This window comes from Tachysurus vachellii, chromosome 2 (assembly GCF_030014155.1).
Source record: "Tachysurus vachellii isolate PV-2020 chromosome 2, HZAU_Pvac_v1, whole genome shotgun sequence".
Taxonomy (NCBI): domain Eukaryota; kingdom Metazoa; phylum Chordata; class Actinopteri; order Siluriformes; family Bagridae; genus Tachysurus; species Tachysurus vachellii.
The window spans coordinates 2,297,584-2,318,070 of record NC_083461.1 but is presented as its reverse complement, the minus strand read 5'-3'; the positions used below and the strand labels follow the sequence as shown (position 1 = coordinate 2,318,070).

Sequence of the window (20,487 nt, the reverse complement as noted above, 5' to 3'; positions counted from 1 at the left end):
ACTACACAAACACACACACACACACACACACACACCCAAACACACACCCACACACACACACACACAAACAATCTGCACTTAAACAATTTTTATAAACCTGAGCTACAAACAATAAACAATTAAAAAATAAGAATTATTTACATTTATAAATTATTATTTTAAAATGATCTTTAAATAGATCTTTATAAATACATTTATTTATAGTTTATAAATGAAGGCAGTTGTATAATTTTTGTGTTATTTGTGTTATATAGCTGAAGATTCTTAGAATTTATTTTCGCTAATTAAAGGTTCCTTTAATCTATCATTAGTTTTATTTAGTTTTATCATTTGTTTCATTAAAAAAGAAAGAAAGAAAGAAAGAAAGAAAGAAAGAAAGAAAGAAAGAAAGAAAGATAATATTTGAGGTTAGTTGTCAATCATCTAGAGTGATAAAGCTAGAGTTTATGGTCATTTAATGTTAATAAATTCAGTAAATAATGAATGAATATTTGTGTTAGTGTGTGTGTGTGTGTGTGTGTGTTTGAATTGTGTTACCTTGAAGTTGTGGATCTTTTTGAAGTAAGTGTAGATGGAGGAATAGGAGGTGTGTATGATAAGGAGAGGGAAGGACAGGTAGAGCACAGTGAGAGTCATCATGTAGGTGATGTAACCTCTGACCATCACAGAGAAGATAATCACACCACATGTCACTGACATCAGGAGTTTAATTAGCACCATAAACACGGCTAGAGTTTAAAGTCACGGGTTAGTCTTGTGTCAAGGTGTTTTACTGATATTACAAATACAGAGGTTTATTAGGAAGCTGAACATTTTGAATGAAATGATGAGAGAAGGCGGAGCTTTTGGTTTACTTTTCTGTCTAAACTCAATTTTTTGGTGACGGTGATAAAAGTCAAGCAGCCATAAATCCTTACTCACATTCGACACAGTTGCTTTACATTTGGCCACGCCTACAAACTCCATATAAGGTAACTCTCACAGATTGCTGAGAATATTTTTGGGGAACCTTAACTCTGTCCAGGGGTCCTGTATCATGGCTGACCCTGCGCTCTGACCCCAACGTCCTCACTTGGGGTTTGAAAAGAAAGAATTTCACTGCGCTGTAATGTAGATGCTGCAAAAAATAACAATCTTCTAAAAATAAATAAATAAAGTGTGAAGCTTGTGTTAAATATCCAGGAATGTAGCTGAGCCAGTGCTGTGCATCAGCTACACTAACACTAACACTAACCCCATTTTTTCTGCCATTATCTCTGGCTCTACAGATTCTTCTGTAGGTATCTCTGGAGCTCTTATATGTATATACGCTCCTGAACAAAATCTTAAGAGCAGGGAAACACTCCAAGTGTTTGTATTTCGTGCTGGTGGATCATAACCAGGTTGTAGGAACTGCTTCAAAATATCAGGAGGCTAGTGGGAGCATTGCTGCATGTGGTGAAGATGGCTTCATGAAGAACATCCACAGTCTGGACCTGATGTCCGTTTTTATAAACTTCCCTTGCCATCCATCCCCAGAGATTCTCAAGGGGATTTAGATCAGGGGAACATGCAGGATGGTCCAGAAGAGCAACGTTATTGTTCTGCAAGAAGTTCTTCTTCAGGCGGTTGTTGTGAACTACAGCGTTGTTCTGTTGGAAGACCACACAAACGAGGGCCCTCAGTCCAGAGGGATGCCTGCCCACTTAGCATGTCCACTTAGCCAGGTGCCGTTTGACGCCCTGCACATCCTGAAGCTCCATTTTCCCATTGAAGGAAAAAGCACTCCAGATCATGATGGAGCTTCCTCCACTGTGCTGGGTAGAAAACATCTCCAGTGGGACCTCCTTGTCATGACAGTATCACTGGAAGCTATCAGGACCGTCCAGGTTACATTATTTCTTGTCTGAGAATAAATATTTCTTCCATCTTTCAGTGTCCCATGTTTTTTGCTCCCTAACAAATTCCAAAGGGGCAAGTTTGTGGTCTGGGAGGAGACGTGGCTTTCCAAGACTTTTTTGTTCTTTAAACCCTTCTCTCGCAGATGCCATCTTATGGTTATTGGGCTGCAGTCAGCATCAGTAACGGCCTTAATTTGGGTCGAGGTTCGGCCTTTTTCTTCTCAGACAGACCGTCGGATCCCTCGGCTCAGTGCAGGTGAAATATTTTTGGTTCTACCACTTGATTTTTTGTCCCATAACTCTTAATATCTTTTTAAGAAATTTAAAATGACTGACTTACTGCGTCCAACCTCAGCAGTGATGGCTCTTTGTGCAGCTCAACAATCTGCCACGTTCTAAAACAGAAAGCCTTTTTGCTTTTGCCATCAGGAGATCATCACAGTGTGACTGTCTGAAGGACAATGACATTAAAGCCATATTTTTGCACAGATTTTAACTTTTAAAGGCTGTGGTCTTAAACCTTAATCAGCTGATGAACAGCCTGTTTGAGTTTAAATGCAGTTTACAATAAATTACCTTCTCTCTATTTTTTTGTTTCTTGCTCTTGTTTCTTCTTTTGGCATTTTAAAGAAGTTCTTACAACCTGGTTACCCTCCACCAGGGAGAAGTGTGAATAATTATTTATATATTATTAGTTATATATGTAACTCAGTAGCAGATGTATTAATATGTTATATATGTAAATGAATATGTTTAAAGAATGTATATAGACCTTATTCATTTAAGGTTTATATACATTCTTTTAAACAATTTCATTTAAATATACTGTTCATGTGTGAAGAAGTGTGTGTGTGTGTGTGTGTGTGTGTGTGTGTGTGTGTGTGTGTGTGTGTGTGTGTGTGTGTGTGTTTGTGTGTACCTGTCTCCTCTGGTGTAGTCGAGTGTGCAGCCTACATGCATGGGCTCGAAGTCAAACACTCCCCATCCGATGAAGGGTAAAGGCAGAGCAGCCCACAGCACCCCCAAAATCCACATGATGGAGCTCATGGTCAGAGAAGTGCTCCAGAACATCTTCTGCTCTGAAACACACACACACACACACACACACACACACACACACACTTGAGTGTAGTTGTGTGTTTGTGAATATTCTTGATAATTGTAATAGAACAGTTCACACTGCAGCACTGCTGAGTTCTGGATGCTATTTGGTCAAAATGTGATGATTAGTTTTCTAGGACAGAAATAAATTGGATTTATCTGAACTCACTGGTGCAGTAAACGTGATATCGGTCCCATGCTACAGCACCAAGAAAACTGATTCCCAACAAGATGGACAACAATCCCTGAAAAGCATGGATCTGGCAACCCTCTGGACCAAATGGCCAGTATCTACAACACACACACACACACACACAAACCTTGTAAGTAAGATAACTGCTATAACAACATGTACAACATGTATCCTTCAAACAAACAAACAAATAATATGAATTCAGTGTGTCGTGACTGAATTCACGGCACACACGTACCTCAAATTAACGTGTACCTCCGAGTGACGTGGACCTCAAAGTAACATGTACCTCAGTGTGCCATGTACCTTAAAGTAACGTGTACCTCAGAGTGATGTGGACCTCAAAGTAACGTGTACCTCAGAGTGATGTGGACCTCAAAGTAACGTAAACCTCAGTGTGCCATGTACCTCAAAGTAATGTGTACCTCAGATTCACGTGTACCTCAGATTCTTGTGTACCTCAGAGTGATGTGTACCTCAGGATGACGTGTAGCACAGAGTGACCTGTACCTTAGAGTGATGTGTACCTGAGGTAACTGGTGTAAGCAGAGATCAGACCGTTACAGCTGAGTCCAAGATCAGCGAGTGCCAGACTGAAGACGAAGAAGTTACTGGGAGTCCTGAGCTGCTTCACATTCAGGAAGGCCAACATGGATATGAAGTTTAGGAAGAAGCCAAGCAAACCTAAACACACACACACACACACACACACGGTATTATGGCACACACACCTTGGAGCCTGGTAAACAGAAGGTGTGTATTAAAGCAACACACTTTCCATTTTTATGTCGGAGCTAATGTAGCTTTTAGCCACCAGTTTAGCATTGTGCAAGCTGTAGTTGTAAATCAACACACACTTGCATCAAAATATAAACACATTTTTAACACTACTAAACATTTACAACTATTAGTGACGTGACATACGCCTAAGTACGGTGACCCATACTCAGAATTCGTTCTCTGCATTTAACCCATCCAAAGTTCACACACACAGCAGTGAACACACACACACCATGAACACACACCCGGAGCAGTGGGCAGCCATTTATGCTGAGGCGCCCGTGGAGCAGTTGGGGAGGTTCGGTGCCTTGCTCAAGGGCACCTCAGTCGTGGTATTGCCGGCCCGAGACTCGAACCCACAACCTTAGGGTTAGGAGTCAAACTATCTAACCATTAGGCCATGACTTCTATACATTACTATTACATCAGAGCTGAATTCTGCTTTCTGATTGGTAATTAGGTTTTATTACAGCTGACACTAGCGCAAGTTTATATTAATACACCAGTTCCATCATGATATTGTTTCCACAGTAACAACACAGAGTTATTTAATTTGCCATATATATTTACTTATATATTTACTACTTTTTTTTTAGAAGTTTATATTTTTTATGTAACATTCATGGAAGGCGTCTCCGGTGTAACAGCCAGAGGAAAGACTTACTTTAAGCTTTTACTGTATAAGAGCATGAATAAATATTGGCACCTACCACCAACCAGCAGCATGGAGCCGAACACAAACATGTCAAAATCCACGAATCCCTCAGGTAACATGTGAGATGCCATTTTGCAGATAATGTATCAGTAACAGTGTGAGCAGTTACTCCACTGCTCCTTAAGACGAGTCTGAAATGAGAAGGTTTTCAAAATAGCAGCAGGATTTTATATCCTCCTTCACGTGAAACATGAGAATGTGAGAGGTTTTAGAGTGATTAATGCCTGAAGGAATGTCTTAATACACTGCTGTGGGACTGAGAGAAAGAGAGAGAGAAAGAGAGAGAGAGAGAATTTTATTTAGTTATAAATGAGTACATACATTAGATCCACAGCCACCTTTAACACCATCACAATACATAAAGTTCCCCCTAAAACCACTGTGCAAATCATCTTCTGATAAACTTTTGCAGAGATGCTGATGCTCGACATTATTAAATGCTTTTTCCTGGGGGATCTAAATGTGTATATGTGTATACAGTATGTGTATATGTGTATATGCGTATATGTGTATACAGTATGTGTATATGTGTATACAGTGTGTGTATATGCGTATATGTGTATACAGTATGTGTATATGTGTATATGAGTATATGTGTATACAGTATGTGTATGTGTATATGTGTATACAGTATGTGTATATGTGTATATGTGTATACAGTATGTCTATATGTGTATACATTATGTGTATATGTGTATACAGTACGTATGTGTATATGTGTATATGTGTATATGTGTATACAGTATGTGTATATGTGTATATGTGTATACAGTATGTGTATATGTGTATATGTGTATACAGTATGTGTATATGTGTATATGTGTATACAGTATGTGTATATGTGTATATGCGTATATGTGTATACAGTATGTGTATATGTGTATATGTGTATACAGTATGTGTATATGTGTATATGTGTATATGTGTACACAGTATGTGTATATGTGTATATGTGTATACAGTATGTGTATATGTGTATATGTGTATATGTGCATACAGTATGTGTATATGTGTATATGTGTATACAGTATGTGTATGTGTATATGTGTATATGTGTATACAGTATGTGTATATGTGTATACAGTATGTGTATATGTGTATACAGTATGTGTATATGTGTATACAGTATGTGTATGTGTGTATACAGTATGTGTATATGTGTATACAGTATGTGTATGTGTGTATACAGTATGTGTATATGTGTATACAGTATGTGTATGTGTGTATACAGTATGTGTATATGTGTATACAGTATGTGTATATGTGTATACAGTATGTGTATATGTGTATATGTGTATACAGTATGTGTATATGTGTATACAGTATGTGTATATGTGTATACAGTATGTGTATGTGTGTATACAGTATGTGTATATGTGTATACAGTATGTGTATGTGTATATGTGTATACAGTATGTGTATATGTGTATACAGTATGCGTATGTGTATATGTGTATATGTGTATACAGTATGTGTATGTGTATATGTGTATACAGTATGTGTATGTGTATATGTGTATACAGTATGTGTATATGTGTATATGAGTATATGTGTATACAGTATGTGTATATGTGTATATGTGTATACAGTATGTGTATATGTGTATATGTGTATACAGTATGTGTATATGTGTATATGTGTATACAGTATGTGTATGTGTATATGTGTATACAGTATGTGTATATGTGTATATGTGTATACAGTATGTGTATGTGTATATGTGTATACAGTATGTGTATATGTGTATATGAGTATATGTGTATACAGTATGTGTATATGTGTATATGTGTATACAGTATGTGTATATGTGTATATGTCTATATGTGTATATGTGTATACAGTATGTGTATATGTGTATATGAGTATATGTGTATACAGTATGTGTATATGTGTATATGAGTATATGTGTATACAGTATGTGTATATGTGTATATGTGTATATGTGTATACAGTATGTGTATGTGTATATGTGTATACAGTATGTGTATATGTGTATATGTGTATACAGTATGTGTATGTGTATATGTGTATACAGTATGTGTATATGTGTATATGTCTATATGTGTATATGTGTATACAGTATGTGTATGTGTATATGTGTATACAGTACGTGTATATGTGTATATGTCTATATGTGTATACACAGCCACACCTCAGCCATATTATTAAAGCCACTGACAGATGAAGTGAATATCGCTGATTACAGTGGCACCTCTCAGGGGGTGGGGTTTATTAGACAGGAAGTAAACAGTCAGTTCTCAATGTTGTTTTGACGGAAGAAGTTAAAATGTGAATTGTAATTGATACGAGCCACATTGCGACGGACGACTGGGTCAGAACATCTCCTGCTGGGAAACCTGTGCTCAAAAGGATGATACTGTGACACAAACCACCTACATAAACACTGGTGCATGTTAACGCTGTTCCCTAATGTCAGTGTCCTCTTTCAGCAGGATAATGCTTGCTGAAGTGCCGCAAAAATCCAGGGACGGTTTGAGGTTCATGGTGTTGACTCCTTGGTGAAGCCTCCAGTTTCCTCAGATGTCAGTCTGTTCAAGCTTCTGTGAGGAGTGCTGGACATGTCTGATCCAGGGAGGATCTACCTGACAACTTACAGGACTTACTAAGCTCAGTTTATTACATGTCCTGATGGCTGAAACCACATCACACCTTCAGAGATCGTGATGGAGTCCATCAGTTCTCGGAGTGTCACCGTGGGAACCTGCTTAGTATCAGGCAGCTGGTTTTAATGTTATGGTTGATGTGTGGTTATATCAGTTCATCTGCACAATATGAACAGATATATTGTAAGGTGATGAATGTGTTATTTGTGATCATGTGACCATGTTGCTGAATGTGATGCAACCTTTGATTTAGGTCCCGTGGTTTATTCAGTATGAGTTTATGCCAAAGCCACGATTTATTAAAACCTCAGAGAAATACATGGAAATTTCCAGATACAGTAAAGGAAAATCAAAGTGTCTTTATTTTTTTAAAACTCAGCCACCGTTTCAGTGATGAAGGCCACAGTGTACGTCGGCTTGTGTACATGCTGTAGATTTTCGGTCAGAACTGGAATCCTGGCTGCAGTAATCCTGATTCACTGCTACTTACAGCGAGGTGATTAGCACTGAGGATTTTGGCTAACAACAAACGCTGGTCATGGGAACAACAGATGCCTGAGTGGAGCTTTAAAAGAGCTAAAAGAACATCTGAGATTAATTTCTCCCTAATGAAAACCTTTATCATTTAAAATGAGCTGACAGCAGCGTAGCCACAGCTTTATTTTAAAGTGTTATGGTTTCTATAGCAACAGCTCATACACAGGAATGTGTACAAAGAACGCTCTTGTATTCTTTTCTTGTATTTGAAGTTCTTTTGACATTTTTTCTAACTATAAATAGATTAAAAAGTCAAATATGACTTGAAATTATAGACAGTAAAGCTGTCAAAATTTTTTTTTCATAAATTGATCTTTTGTAACACAACCTATAGCTATAACCTTGTTAATGCATCGATTATTAGGATATCTTTAAGGATTTTCTTCGATTTATTGAGCCATTTGTCAGTGTTGCGTTTCTCACATCATGACTCAACTGAACTGATGCATGAACAACAAGACCATCATCATTAAACTCTTCATAATCTCCATATTTAGCCGTCCAATCAGACGTCTGAATGTATATAATCAAAAGGCGAGCACGCGGCCTATGAGCTTCCAGGAAGGAATTAATCACGTAAATGAAAGTAACCCGCGTCCTTTCCTTAATCCTGCTCTATCCTTTTTATCTGGGGATTCAGAGCAGCAGCAGCATGGACATGGACGACTGAGACACAGAGACACCACCATGTTGCTGCTGCAGAGACACCATCAGACATCTCTTATCCTTCATGTTCTTCTTTCTTCTGTTTTTTAACACAAGCCAGTCATTAGGGCACGGTGGCAACATGTTCGTCTTTCTGTCTTTGTGTTTGGGTTTGGTCTTCTCCACCGGACTTCCTGTCCTGAGCGCCGCCTGTCCAGTACGATGTAGCTGCTTTTACCACAAACTCAGCGACGGATCCAAGGCCCGGTAAGAACCCGTTTGTTTCGTTTTGTGTACGGAGAACATTTACAGAGCAGGTTTTTAATCCTGTCTAGAATAAGTATGAGATTAACCCGAGTGCTCTTTAATCTTTTATAGTACAGGCTCAGCTAGATCAGATGAACAACGCAGTACACTAAATATCACATCAAATCATCAGCGATGCCGATTTTTGTCTCCAGATGATATGAAATTTGTCTGTAAACACTTCGGTGTGCTGTTAGAATAATAAATTAACACTGAAAGATGAGGAGGAGAAACTATTTTACTACAAATATGAGTTTCATGTCTCTTCTTCCGCCACAGTACAGGTATGTTAAAAAACAACACATTAAACTCACTCACTCTCACTCATTTCCTACCGCTTATCCGAACTACCTCGGGTCACGGGGAACCTGTGCCTAACTCAGGCATCATCGGGCATCAAGGCAGGATACACCCTGGACGGAGTCACGTTAAACTCTTCTGTCCTAAAAGATGTAGGGAAACTTAAAGTTCCAGCTTTTCCTCTGACTGGTTCACATCCTCTGACTGACACTGAAGACTCTTTTCGGAAACATTAATGAAACACATTTTTCTTCACAGGAAAATATTACAGATGTTTTTTCTAATAATCATGAATTTGTATGTCCTGTGGTTTAATTACTAACTGGTTATCTAAATAAAATCTGGATCATATCTTTATCCCTGTTCATTTCCTTTGTGTTTATTGATTATCTCTGGTCAGGAGTGTACTGTGCAGTGATCCTGAGCTCACCTCCATCCCCACCGACTTCCCCTCGGACGTCACAAAGCTTCGTATTGAAAAGACTGACATTACCCAAATCTCCAGTGAGGCCTTTATCTCCCTCAGGAATCTGGAGTTCCTCTGGATGTCCTTCAATTCTCTCTCCGTTGTCCATGTGGACAGTTTTCGTGGCCTGAGCATGCTCACTGAGCTCCGTCTGGAGGGTAATTTTATCACCTCTTTCCCGTGGGAGAGTTTAACTGACGTGCCAGACCTCAGGCTCCTGGATTTGCACAACAACAGGATCAACAGCATCCCATCCGAGGCGGCCGTCTATATCAGAAACCTCACTTACCTCGATTTGTCCAGTAACAGTCTCACTACTGTGCCATCTGAAGTGCTGCTGATGTGGTTCTCAGCAAAACTGCCTCAGGAGCCTGAGGAATCCAAGATAATTTTGGGTAAAGTGGATTATTGAATAAATAGATTATTTTTCTGATTCCTTTGCATTAATATCAATTTGCTCAGAAAGCTTATTTTTATCCCCAGGCCTTCATGATAACCCGTGGCAATGTGACTGTCGTCTGTTTGACCTGGTTCAGTTCCAGAAGTCTCCGTCCTCCACATCTGCCTTCACTGACAGTCACCTGCGCTGTTCGGAGCCGGAGAGCTTTTCTGGTGTGCTCTTTGTGGATGTGGAGATACAGAGGTGTCAGGTACCACGAGTCCACACAGCCGTGGCTAAAGTTCGCAGCTTGGTAGGCAACAAGGTTCTCCTCCGCTGTGGCACAGTTGGAGTCCCGATGCCTCAACTCACCTGGTCCCGTGCTGACGGAAAAGCCATCAATGGAACCGGTGAATAAAATGTCTCGTTTTTTCCCACTTACCTAAAATAAGCACAGAGAAGTTACTGTTAGGATCATAGTCTGAAATCTACATCAATATAAACATAAGAAAGTATTCTTGTATTCGAGTTATGCAGCAACTGATGCTGATATTTTGTGATACTTCAGCCTACATGTGAGGTCTGAGGTCTGAATGGCCCTTAAATGAGGGTTCTTAGCTCGTTTTTAAGGTTCTACACAGAGCCTATTCACGGTTCCCTCTAAGGGATAGACTAACTAATTGGTGCTAGAAGGAAGATGCACACTTGATAACATTTAGGACACTTGACACTATAGCCAGAGGGAATTTGGGGGGTTTCTACCATGTAGTAGAACCAATAAAGATCTTCTGATGAGAACAGAAGTCAGTTCTACACTATCTCCATGGAAATTGTGCCAAATAACAGATTGTCACTCTCCTTCCACTTTACAGTTCATGAGGAACTTTCAGCTGAAGGCATCACCTGGTCCATCCTCAGCATCCTCAATGTGTCCTCTCATGACTCCGGCAAATACGTCTGCAGAGCCTCTAATTTTGTGGGCAGTGCCAATGCCATGATCTCACTCATTATTTCAGAAACACGGCAGGTCAGTGAGGCTGCTGTAAAGAAAACTGGCACCAAGAAGAATGGAGGCTTTGGTCGGGCTGCATATCAGGAGAAGCTCATCGCAAGATACATTCCTCCAACCTCCATCATTGAGACTTTTAATGCATCAAAATCCATAGTGTCATCAAAGATCGAGAGCTACAGCACCTCTGATGGAGTGTTGGATGGAAAAACGTCAGCGACCGGTTTAGAAATGGATGTGGATAAGAACGTGTTGAGCAATTTGGCGGCCAACGCTTCCTCCCTCCAGCAAGGTCCAGAGAGAAGAGTGGTACGCTCCGTCAAAGTCATCGGAGACACCGACCACACCGTGTTGATTAACTGGCGAGCTCCGTCTGCGACCAACACTACATGGTTTAGTGTTCTTTATGCTGTATTCGGTGAAAGAGACATGAGACGCATCAATGTGGGACCTGGGAAGCATCGGGTCACCATCGAAGGCCTCGTTCCAAAAACCAAGTATATTGCCTGTGTGTGTGTGAAAGGTCTAATCCCAAAGAAGGAGCAGTGTGTGATCTTCTCAACTGATGAGGCAGCAAGTGCTAGTGGCACTCAAAAGCTCATCAACGTAGTGGTGATCACGGTGGCCTGTGTCATCGCAGTGCCCCTCACACTGATCGTTTGCTGTGGTGCTCTGAAGAGACGACTCCAGAAGCTCATGGGAAGAAGATCGAAAGACGTCCAGGACTCCTACGTGACCTTCGAAACGCTCACACCAGCTGGCAAGGCTAAAGGGGTGGAAGCAGAGTACCTCAACCGCCTCAACCAGGACGAATCCAACCGGCTGCTCTCAGCTCGCTCCAGCGTCGACTCAGAGGCCGTTAACAGAACTGAAGGACATCCTAATGAGTATTACTGCTAAAGTCTCATCAGGATCAAACACGGACATCATTTATCCATTCATTCTTTTTCTGATCTGCAGTATGTGTTTTAATTCCGGTCAGTAGATCTGGAGACTATCCCTGGAATACTTGGAATGACAAACATGGGTTGCCAGAGATTTTATTAAGTCACTGAAAATGGAAATGTTCTTGTATGTGTAAAGAAATCTCATCACAGCCTTGCAAAGATACATCATGTGATCATGTGATCATCAAACAAGACACTTAATTGCTGTAAATCCGTGAGTCTGAATGATGTGTCTTTATCGTTACTGCTTTTAATAATACATGCAATTTAAACACTATAAGGCCAAAAGTATCTGCACCCCTGAGCACCCCCACCCCCCATAAGAGCTTCTTCTTCAAACACGCTGACAGAGTCCTAATTAAGGAGCTAAGAGTCCAAACCCTGCTCCATCAGAACAATGTCCCTGTGCACAAAGGAGCTCCATAAAGACATCATGTGAAGATGAAGGTTGGAGCGAAGAACTCAAGTGTCCTACATCGAGCCCTGACTCTGACTCAGCCCCACTGAACACCAACTGAACCCCAGACCTCCTCACCAACATCAATGTCTGATCTCACTAATGCTCTTGTGTCTAATCCCCACAAACACAATCCAACATGTAGTGCAAAAGCTTTCAAAAGAAGTTTGGAGCTGATTATAACAACAAAGAGAAGAGAATAAATAAGTGTGTCATATGGGAGTGATGGCCCGGGGGTGCACATACTTTTCTAAAACAAAATGTCTTGAGCAATGAATGAATAAATAAAGAAGAAGGGAAGAATTCAGGAAACACTTGTAAAAAGTGAAAGCCTGGAAATGACGAGAAGAATCTCTCTCTCTCTCTCTCTCTCTCTCTCCCTCTCTCTCTCCCTCTCTCTCTCTCCCGCTCTCTCTCTCTCCCTCTCCCTCTCTCTCCCTCTCTCTCTCGCTCTCTCCCTCTCTCTCTCCCTCTGTCTCTCTCTCTCTCGCTCTCTCCCTCTCTCTCTCTCTCTCTCTCTCTCTCTCTCTCTCTCTCTCTCTCTCTTTCACGTGTACCTCAAAGTTTTGTGTACAGTATTAGACGTGTATGATGCATGATTTCTCTTTTGTTTTAAATATTTATTTCTTAAATGTTTTTCTCTTAAAATGTGAGCACAAATAAACATTTTACAGAAATTTAGATAACTTTTTCTACTGAATTTCTAATGTTTTTAATTCCTCTTTGCAAACCAGCATCAAGTCTTTTCAGTCTTTCCAATAAGATTAAGTTCAAACGCAGCGAGCACTGTGAATAGACGTGTCCAGGGACATGAGAATTTTTCAATTCAATTCAAGTTTATTTGTATAGCGCTTTTTACAATGGACATCATCTCAAAGCAGCTTTACAGAACATAAACATAGAGCAGAAGGTAAACATAAGGAGAAGTATAAAGAATTAATATAACAAAAATTCAAGATATATATAGTTCACAGTATATATGTATATGTATTTTTCCCCATTGAGCAAGTCTGAGGTGACTCAGGTGACTGTGGGGAGGAAAAACTCCCTTAAATTGGTAAGGAAGAAACCTTGAGAGGAACCAGACTTAAAAAGGAACCTCATCCTCATATGGGTGACACTGGGGGTGTGATTATAAATATACAGTCTGATAAATGTTGTATTGGTGTAAGGATCACATGGAGTTCACATCTCCTCTTTAGTATCACAGAGTCCAACTGGAGCTGGTAGATCTCTAGATGTCTCAGGATCCTCACGGAGTCTCAGTGGAGGTCTGAGAATCTTTCCGTTTCTTTAGGATAAAATGAGTCTAAAACAGATTTTAGATGAAAACTGGATGTTTAAACTGGCACTGGGAGATTAGTTACTCATCTGTTTTACTCATACAGTTTCACCACAACGTTGAACCTTGTTCACACAAAACTCTCATTAGATCAATTAAAATATTCAAATATCAATTCATCTAATATATATTTTTTTAATTAATCCAGTTAAATCAGTCATTGTTTAGAGTCTTATACAGTATGTAGGAGACTAATCCCAGGTCTCCAGCTAAATGAAGTACATCAGCATTGGGACATCATAATATTTCTTTCTTATGAGCTCTGGTGAGTTTTTAGCTAGTAACATTTTCCAACCTTTTTCCAGCATTTTCCAAAAAAAAAAAAATTGATTTTATTTTTTGAGCACTGACAAGTTCTGCCAAGTTTACTGTCCAAACAGATGGACATGTGAGTTCAGGGGAGTTAGGGGCATCTTTATTTTAAAAAAGGCTTTTCTTAGCCACAAAACACACTTCCACTGCATTAATATTTTTTAGTAAATAAATCACTTATTGCACCTTTAATTCTTCACCTGTTTTGGTTCCATTGGTTTTAATCTGCTTGGTGATGTAAGTGGGGAAGAACACAACAATTCAGACCTGTTCATGGTTCCTCAGTCATTTAGTCTTATCTAAATCTGCAAGCCTCCAGCTCTGTCTTACCAGGAGATTAGGGACAATAAGCTTTGTGTGTTTCAGTGACGCCGTGTCACGCTAAGGGCTTCTGGGTTTTAGGTTAATTGTTTTATATAATAAACAGTAGATAGAGATGTAAAATAAGACTTTCCAGTAACACTGAATCCTGGAAAATCAGCTGACACCAAATTTAAAAACTACTTTCAATTATTGCAAATATTAATGGAAATATTACAGAGATGGGCCGAAGCAGAACCACAATTTATTCAGTTAAATTCACTTACACTGCAAAGAAGTATAAATACAACCAAAAATAAACTATCTGGGTATATTTTATATGTAAACATTTCCATTCCTTCTCACAAAAAAATTAATCAATTAAAATATTTTAATATCCATTAGTTACAGGATCAGATATTTTTCCTCTAATATCCGATCCACACTTTTTGCTGATATCAGACCGAGCGAGAACGTCATAACTATCTCAATTTAAACGCTTTTATTTACTCCACAAAGGCGCTAAACAGTTTGTGTTTGTATCTCTCAGAGCTGTTAGAAGCGACTTACTTATTAGCGATAATTAAACTGAACTTCGGCTAATTGGATCCCTTGTGTGAAAACCAGCAATGTCAGACTCGGCGCTAATCTGAAGCTGAAATAGAGCTTTATCTGTCTGCTGCACTGCCTCTTGTAGTGACATCAACACACTCAGGAGGTCAGTTAAGTTTTGGATCCAAGTTTCAAGATTATCTAATCAGAATAAAAGATGGTAGAAGGACCTCCTGAGGAATACTTAGACAATCTTCACGTCTTACATTCTGATGTAGTGAATCTATTTAAGTTAAAGCTGGAAGGAAAATGGATCTTCATTCTACAAGTCTGATGTAAAATGAATAATAAAGAGTTTAAAGGGTTACGTTCAACTCTATCCTGATTAACCACATGAAACACAGGAAGTTCATTAATTCTGATGTGTTTAACGATTCTGGTGCTAATATACTGGTTGGTGTTGGTGCTGTGACGTCAGACAGGGATGATGTATCACTAGCACAGTCACAGTGGTGTTTAATGTGGAAGAATGATTACTTAAACATAAGCAATACAAATAGATGAGTTTTAATTTAAGCTCTAAAAAACAAAAGTGTGACATACTTTTCTTACTCAAAATCCCAGAATGCACTGCTGCTACAGGGTGCACTCTTGTTGAGAGTATTTTCCTCAGTTTCCCTCTTCTCGTATCAGGTATTTAACACACATACAAAGAGCAGATCTGGACCATGAGCAGGTCCCAGCTGTGGAAGATGGAAGTCACTGAATGCAATCTTTGTTGTTTGAAAACTTTACAATTTACTGGTTTCAGAACTCAAAGTCTGAATTCCAAGGTTTTGTCAGAGTCATCTGACCAAACCCTAAACATAATAGTAGTAATCCATCCATCTTCTCTACTGCTTATCCTACACAGGATGGAAGGAGAACCTGGAGTCTATCCCAGGGACCTTCACAAGGCTGGTTGGGGTACCAACACATTGCAGAGAGAAGTGGTAGGAATTAAACCCCAACCCTGGAGACTTGCGAGGCTAACTTGCTAACTGCTAATCCTTTAAGTCTCCAATAATACTATATAATAAATTATATAATAACTCATCTGGCAATAAGTTGAGACACTACACTTACCCACAATCCTCTTCTCTGTGCTCCAACACAACACAAATCTGCCCTATACTCACCTGTCAATCATTCACTAACGTCATCATTTCATCCATTTCACAAAGACTAATAATCATTCCACTCCAATATCCTGAGGATTCATCCATCTTCTGGATTGTGCTCCAGTGTTAGAGTGGATTAATGTGTATCATGATTTCTAAAGGCTCTGTGGATAAATTTGCACCATCCTTCACCTCCTCGAGAGTTGCATCAGGCGGATTAAGCACAATGAGCTTAAGTGGTGCAAGCGCTCGGACATGTCCTGCAGACCAGCCGGCTCCTCACTCCTGCCTCCAGCCACACTGTGAGCATGTTCTCCTCGGTGCTAACAGCACTGCTGCTTCTCTATCAGGTCTATTTAGCGGTCGGGTCCTGCGTGACGGGATGCTCGTGCACTGAGGACAGTGCTGGAAGGTGAGTCAGCTAATAAACTGCTGAGATAAACAGCTTGGAGGTGAAGGATCTATCTGCGTTAGTATATTACTGTATGTGATAATATGTGAGGAGTAACACATGCTAGGCACAAGCTGTAAGTGGAGTTACTGTCACCACTCATAACCAAAGATGGTTATTTTCCTGTAACACCACATCCCCAAGTGTTTAACTCAACTCAGTAGTTACATTTAATTCTGCAAAAAAGTTTGACTCCTCTGTCCTTAAGATGTGGGAAAACTTAGTTAAAGCTTAACTTGAACTGTTACGTTACCCATTGAATGAGCAGTTGTCATCGAAATTATAGCATATTATAAGGAGTGCATTAATGCTTTATGATGTGCAGCTGCTCTACTATCAGAACTGCTGTTCTAGAACTTAATCAACAGCTTCTGATAAAACAAATCAGCTGTGGTTAATCAACATTGTTCAATGTACTTCTTTCTCTTCCAGGTCTTTATTGTGCATGGGAACTGCTTTAGGATCAATTCCTGAGAACCTGCCTGGAGATTTCATAAAAATCAGAATTGAGAATTTACGTCTTACAGAAATACCCCAAAGAGCTTTTTCCACGATCAGTGCCTTGGAGTCACTGTGGCTGAACTTTAACACCATCACACTGATGAATATGAAGAGCCTTGAGGGTCTGTCTAACCTGACTGAGCTCAGGCTGGAAGGGAATAAACTGAGGAGCGTGCCGTGGACGGCCTTTCAGGAAACACCGCAACTCAGAATCCTGGATCTGAAGCACAACCGTTTGGATGTGCTGCCAGAGTTCGCTCTACGCCACCTGCCCTCACTGACCTATTTAGATTTATCTTTCAATCAGCTTACGGTGATCTCCCCGGATGTTTTCCTCAACTGGCCTCGCTATCAGGGGCGAAAGCACAGCAGGTGGAAGGAGAGCGAAACTAACATGGTCTTAGCGCTGCATGATAACCAGTGGATGTGTGATTGCCGGCTCAAAGGCTTCGTCAACTTTGTCAAATCCGTCAGTCCGCCTATCATCCTGATGAACTCGTACCTGTCCTGCTCCTCTCCGAAGACCAAAGCAGGAAAGTTTTTCCATGAGGTTGAGCTGAGGAATTGTCTAAAGCCAGAAAGTTCTACGCCCAACGCTAATGTCACGGCAATGCCAGGGTCCAACACCACGCTGAGGTGCTTTGTGAAGGCGAGGCCCGATGCTGTGGTTCGATGGAGCTACAGTCTAAAATCCATCAGAGGATTCACAGGTAAAGGAACTGCTCAGCTGAGGAGCAGACGAATCATGCTAATACATGCTCAGATGCAAAAATATGATTAGCATGTCTACAGTCCAATCACATTATTAAAACAAATTTAACTAACTGAAGATCTTTATTTGTTAAATAACAACAGTATTTCCTGAGGTTTACAAAAATTCTATATTTTTTAGCTTCCTTCTACTGAAAATTCACAAAGGCTAATGATAGCTTAAAGATAATAGCATTATAGGCATTACAAACCAACTAGCAGATAGTGCACTTTTACACTTATTACAGCATCAGTTTAGTTTGATTCACACTGTATTCACACTGATTAAAGAGTTTTATTGAGTAGCTAAAATTGGTAAAAGCTAAAATCCAACACACTGGATTCTGATCACACTTATGTTTAGGAGATGTATCTGGACACTTTTGGAATGCTGGGAATGCTACAGGATCTAGAAAGTTTCAGACACCAAACACTCCACTCAGAACCATTTTGTTTTTATTAAACAAAAACACCAGAATACCAGAGCCAAGTCGAGGCAAGATGTTTACATTAACTGAGCAATATAAAGAATTAACTGTGCATGTAAGACTGCCCTCTGGTGGTGTGGAGGTGAATTGTCTATGATAGACATGATACACTAGTGAACATTTATGCACTGGCAGGTGGATAATCTAGGGATGTTCTATAGATGGTATTTGTTTGACATCATAATTTAATCCAGTTTACAAAATAATGTCTGTATAGAATTTGAAAATGGCAGAAGGACCTCCTGAGGAACACTTAGACAATCTTCACTAGTTACATTTTTTTAAACATGTGCATCTTCAGGAAAACTGCACTGACATCACATCAGGCTGAAGATGGTAAGAGAACAGGTTGTGTAGGCGTGGCTTAACAAACTTAATCTAGCTTTAGTTACTGTAGCCCTATTTTAACTAATAATTTTAACTGATAATTTTCCTGATGAAAAAATAAACTTTCACTTCTTTACTGTTTAGAAAAAAACGTTTTGTGTTCTTATCATCTTCACGTTCTCCTTTGTCTGTTCCTCTCTGTGTAGTTTCTCAGTCTCAGGTGAATGAAGATATGATCATCTCAGCATTAATCATACCATCAGTGCGCTCATCGGATCACGGCCTCTACAAATGCAGTGCCAGCAACTTCATTGGGAATTCCTCTGTTAGCATCCAGCTCAACGTCCTGCACTCCAACGCTTCCTTCGTGATGTCCCCTGGCTTTCCTCTGCCTTCTGTCAACGAAAACATCTACATCGATATACGAATCACCAAGCAGACGGTGTACGGTATTACCATCGAGTGGTATGCGGCAACAGAGAAACCTTCTGAAACCTGGTTTACTGTCCATTTCGGTCGTTATGATGCTCCAAAAAAAGAGGCTCTGTATGTTGGCCCTGGCATCAACAAGTACTCGGTGAATGATCTGGAACCAGCTACCAAGTACGAGGTGTGCGTGTCGCTGAAGAATCAGTTGCCTCGTCCTGAACAGTGTATTGTTTTCGTGACAGGGAGCAGTACGAATGAATTAGAGCAGCGCGAGCGACTCATCCACATCATTGTGATCGTTTGCGCCATGGTGCTAGCAGTTCCTGCAGGAATGTTCGCCTGTACCACCAACACCAGGATCCGCTGCTTGGATTGCTGTACTCAGGTCTGCATCAGAAATCAGGGAAAGAGAGAAGCAAAGGACTCGCAAGAAAACAACAGGCAGGGAACATTTGACAGTCTCCAGGCGGCGAGCGACGAAGGACTTTACAGAGACTGTGGGAAAGAACAGAAGTGGAGACGGCGCTCGGAAGATAGAGTGCAGAAGGGTAACAGCGCACAGCTCTACTGACCCACATGCCAGATATCTGCGAGTCACAAACACTGGATCGAATTTTGACTCACAAGCAGTTAATAAGATACTGACTCACCATAGGGGAACTCTCCTAATAGGCGTGGTCTAATATTCAAATATTCAAAAGAGCACGCTTAATTGACAGCAAGTTTTGCGCTTTTTTATCCTGACAGACACCAACGCAACCTAGATTAGCTATTCTTTGCTTACTTGCTAAACTGCTGTGTAGGTGGAACTTGCAACATCTCTGCTTTATGATTGGGCAGAAAGGTTGCACATGCTTTATTCCAAATTAACCCCGCCTACTTTTCCACTAATTAGCTTTAACATGTTTCACTGTAGCTGAAGTTCTGTGGAGGAATGTATGACAGCAGATATTGTAAAATATAGATCATTACTCAGCTGTACAGCGTAGAGGAAAGCTTTAGGTCTGGAATGTCTACTGGACAGTCCATGCCCACAATAGACTAACTTAAAATGATGAATAGATGTCCTGAAATTACACAGCAAAATGTCCTGTCTCTGAGTATTGATCACTATCAGATCACTGATTGGTTGATTTATGTAAACAAATAAATGTTATACTGAGTGTGTTTGTTGTGAGATTAACCTGGAGTCATTGTGTGGACATGACTGGACTTTTTTCAACAGGAACAATCCTGAGTTTTCGTTGAAAATCTTTGAGAATCGTTGTGTGTGTGTGTGTGTGTGTGTGTGTGTGGGTGTAATCTTGTTGTATTTAATAAACAATCTACTAAACTGTTTTTTGATGTGTAATTGAGAAACAGCCGCTCACATGTCACAGTCACGTTTGTTCATATTTATTCAAAATAAAACAAAGACAGTAAAGTTTCTGAGCAGCGTGAATAATTAAAACAGTCGTTAAACATTGTTGAGTTTAATCAGCAGAGCAGATCCAGACATCGCTACAGCTTCATCATAAACAGAGCATTAAAGCATGG

General features: G+C 40.0%; 3 protein-coding genes across 3 annotated transcripts in view; 2 read left to right on the top strand and 1 right to left on the bottom strand.

Moving 5' to 3' along the window:
- Positions 1-4,794, bottom strand: part of rgrb (retinal G protein coupled receptor b) — a 5,883-nt gene extending 1,089 nt beyond the window's left edge. Inside the window, exons 1-6 of the mRNA XM_060889336.1 lie at positions 4,665-4,794; positions 3,702-3,858; positions 3,151-3,272; positions 2,800-2,959; positions 538-655; position 1 (exon numbers count right to left, since the gene is read on the bottom strand). The exon at position 1 is cut by the window's left edge and continues 113 nt beyond it. Coding sequence (XP_060745319.1) covers position 1; positions 538-655; positions 2,800-2,959; positions 3,151-3,272; positions 3,702-3,858; positions 4,665-4,740 — 634 coding nt within the window. The 5' untranslated portion in view covers positions 4,741-4,794. The remainder of the gene's footprint in view (positions 2-537; positions 656-2,799; positions 2,960-3,150; positions 3,273-3,701; positions 3,859-4,664) is intronic.
- A 3,708-nt stretch (positions 4,795-8,502) lies between these two features.
- Positions 8,503-12,738, top strand: LOC132858823 (leucine-rich repeat, immunoglobulin-like domain and transmembrane domain-containing protein 1). Its single transcript, XM_060889324.1, has 4 exons — positions 8,503-8,742; positions 9,482-9,942; positions 10,031-10,336; positions 10,799-12,738. The coding sequence occupies exons 1-4, from the start codon at positions 8,561-8,563 to the stop codon at positions 11,833-11,835; spliced, it is 1,986 nt and encodes a 661-aa protein (XP_060745307.1). The 5' UTR covers positions 8,503-8,560; the 3' UTR covers positions 11,836-12,738.
- Positions 12,739-16,305: 3,567 nt separating this feature from the next.
- lrit2 (leucine-rich repeat, immunoglobulin-like and transmembrane domains 2) lies at positions 16,306-20,108 on the top strand. Its single transcript, XM_060889309.1, has 3 exons — positions 16,306-16,417; positions 16,889-17,667; positions 18,729-20,108. Exons 1-3 carry the CDS (start codon positions 16,314-16,316, stop codon positions 19,520-19,522), a joined length of 1,677 nt encoding a protein of 558 aa, XP_060745292.1. The 5' UTR covers positions 16,306-16,313; the 3' UTR covers positions 19,523-20,108.
- The last annotated feature ends 379 nt before the right edge of the window (positions 20,109-20,487 follow it).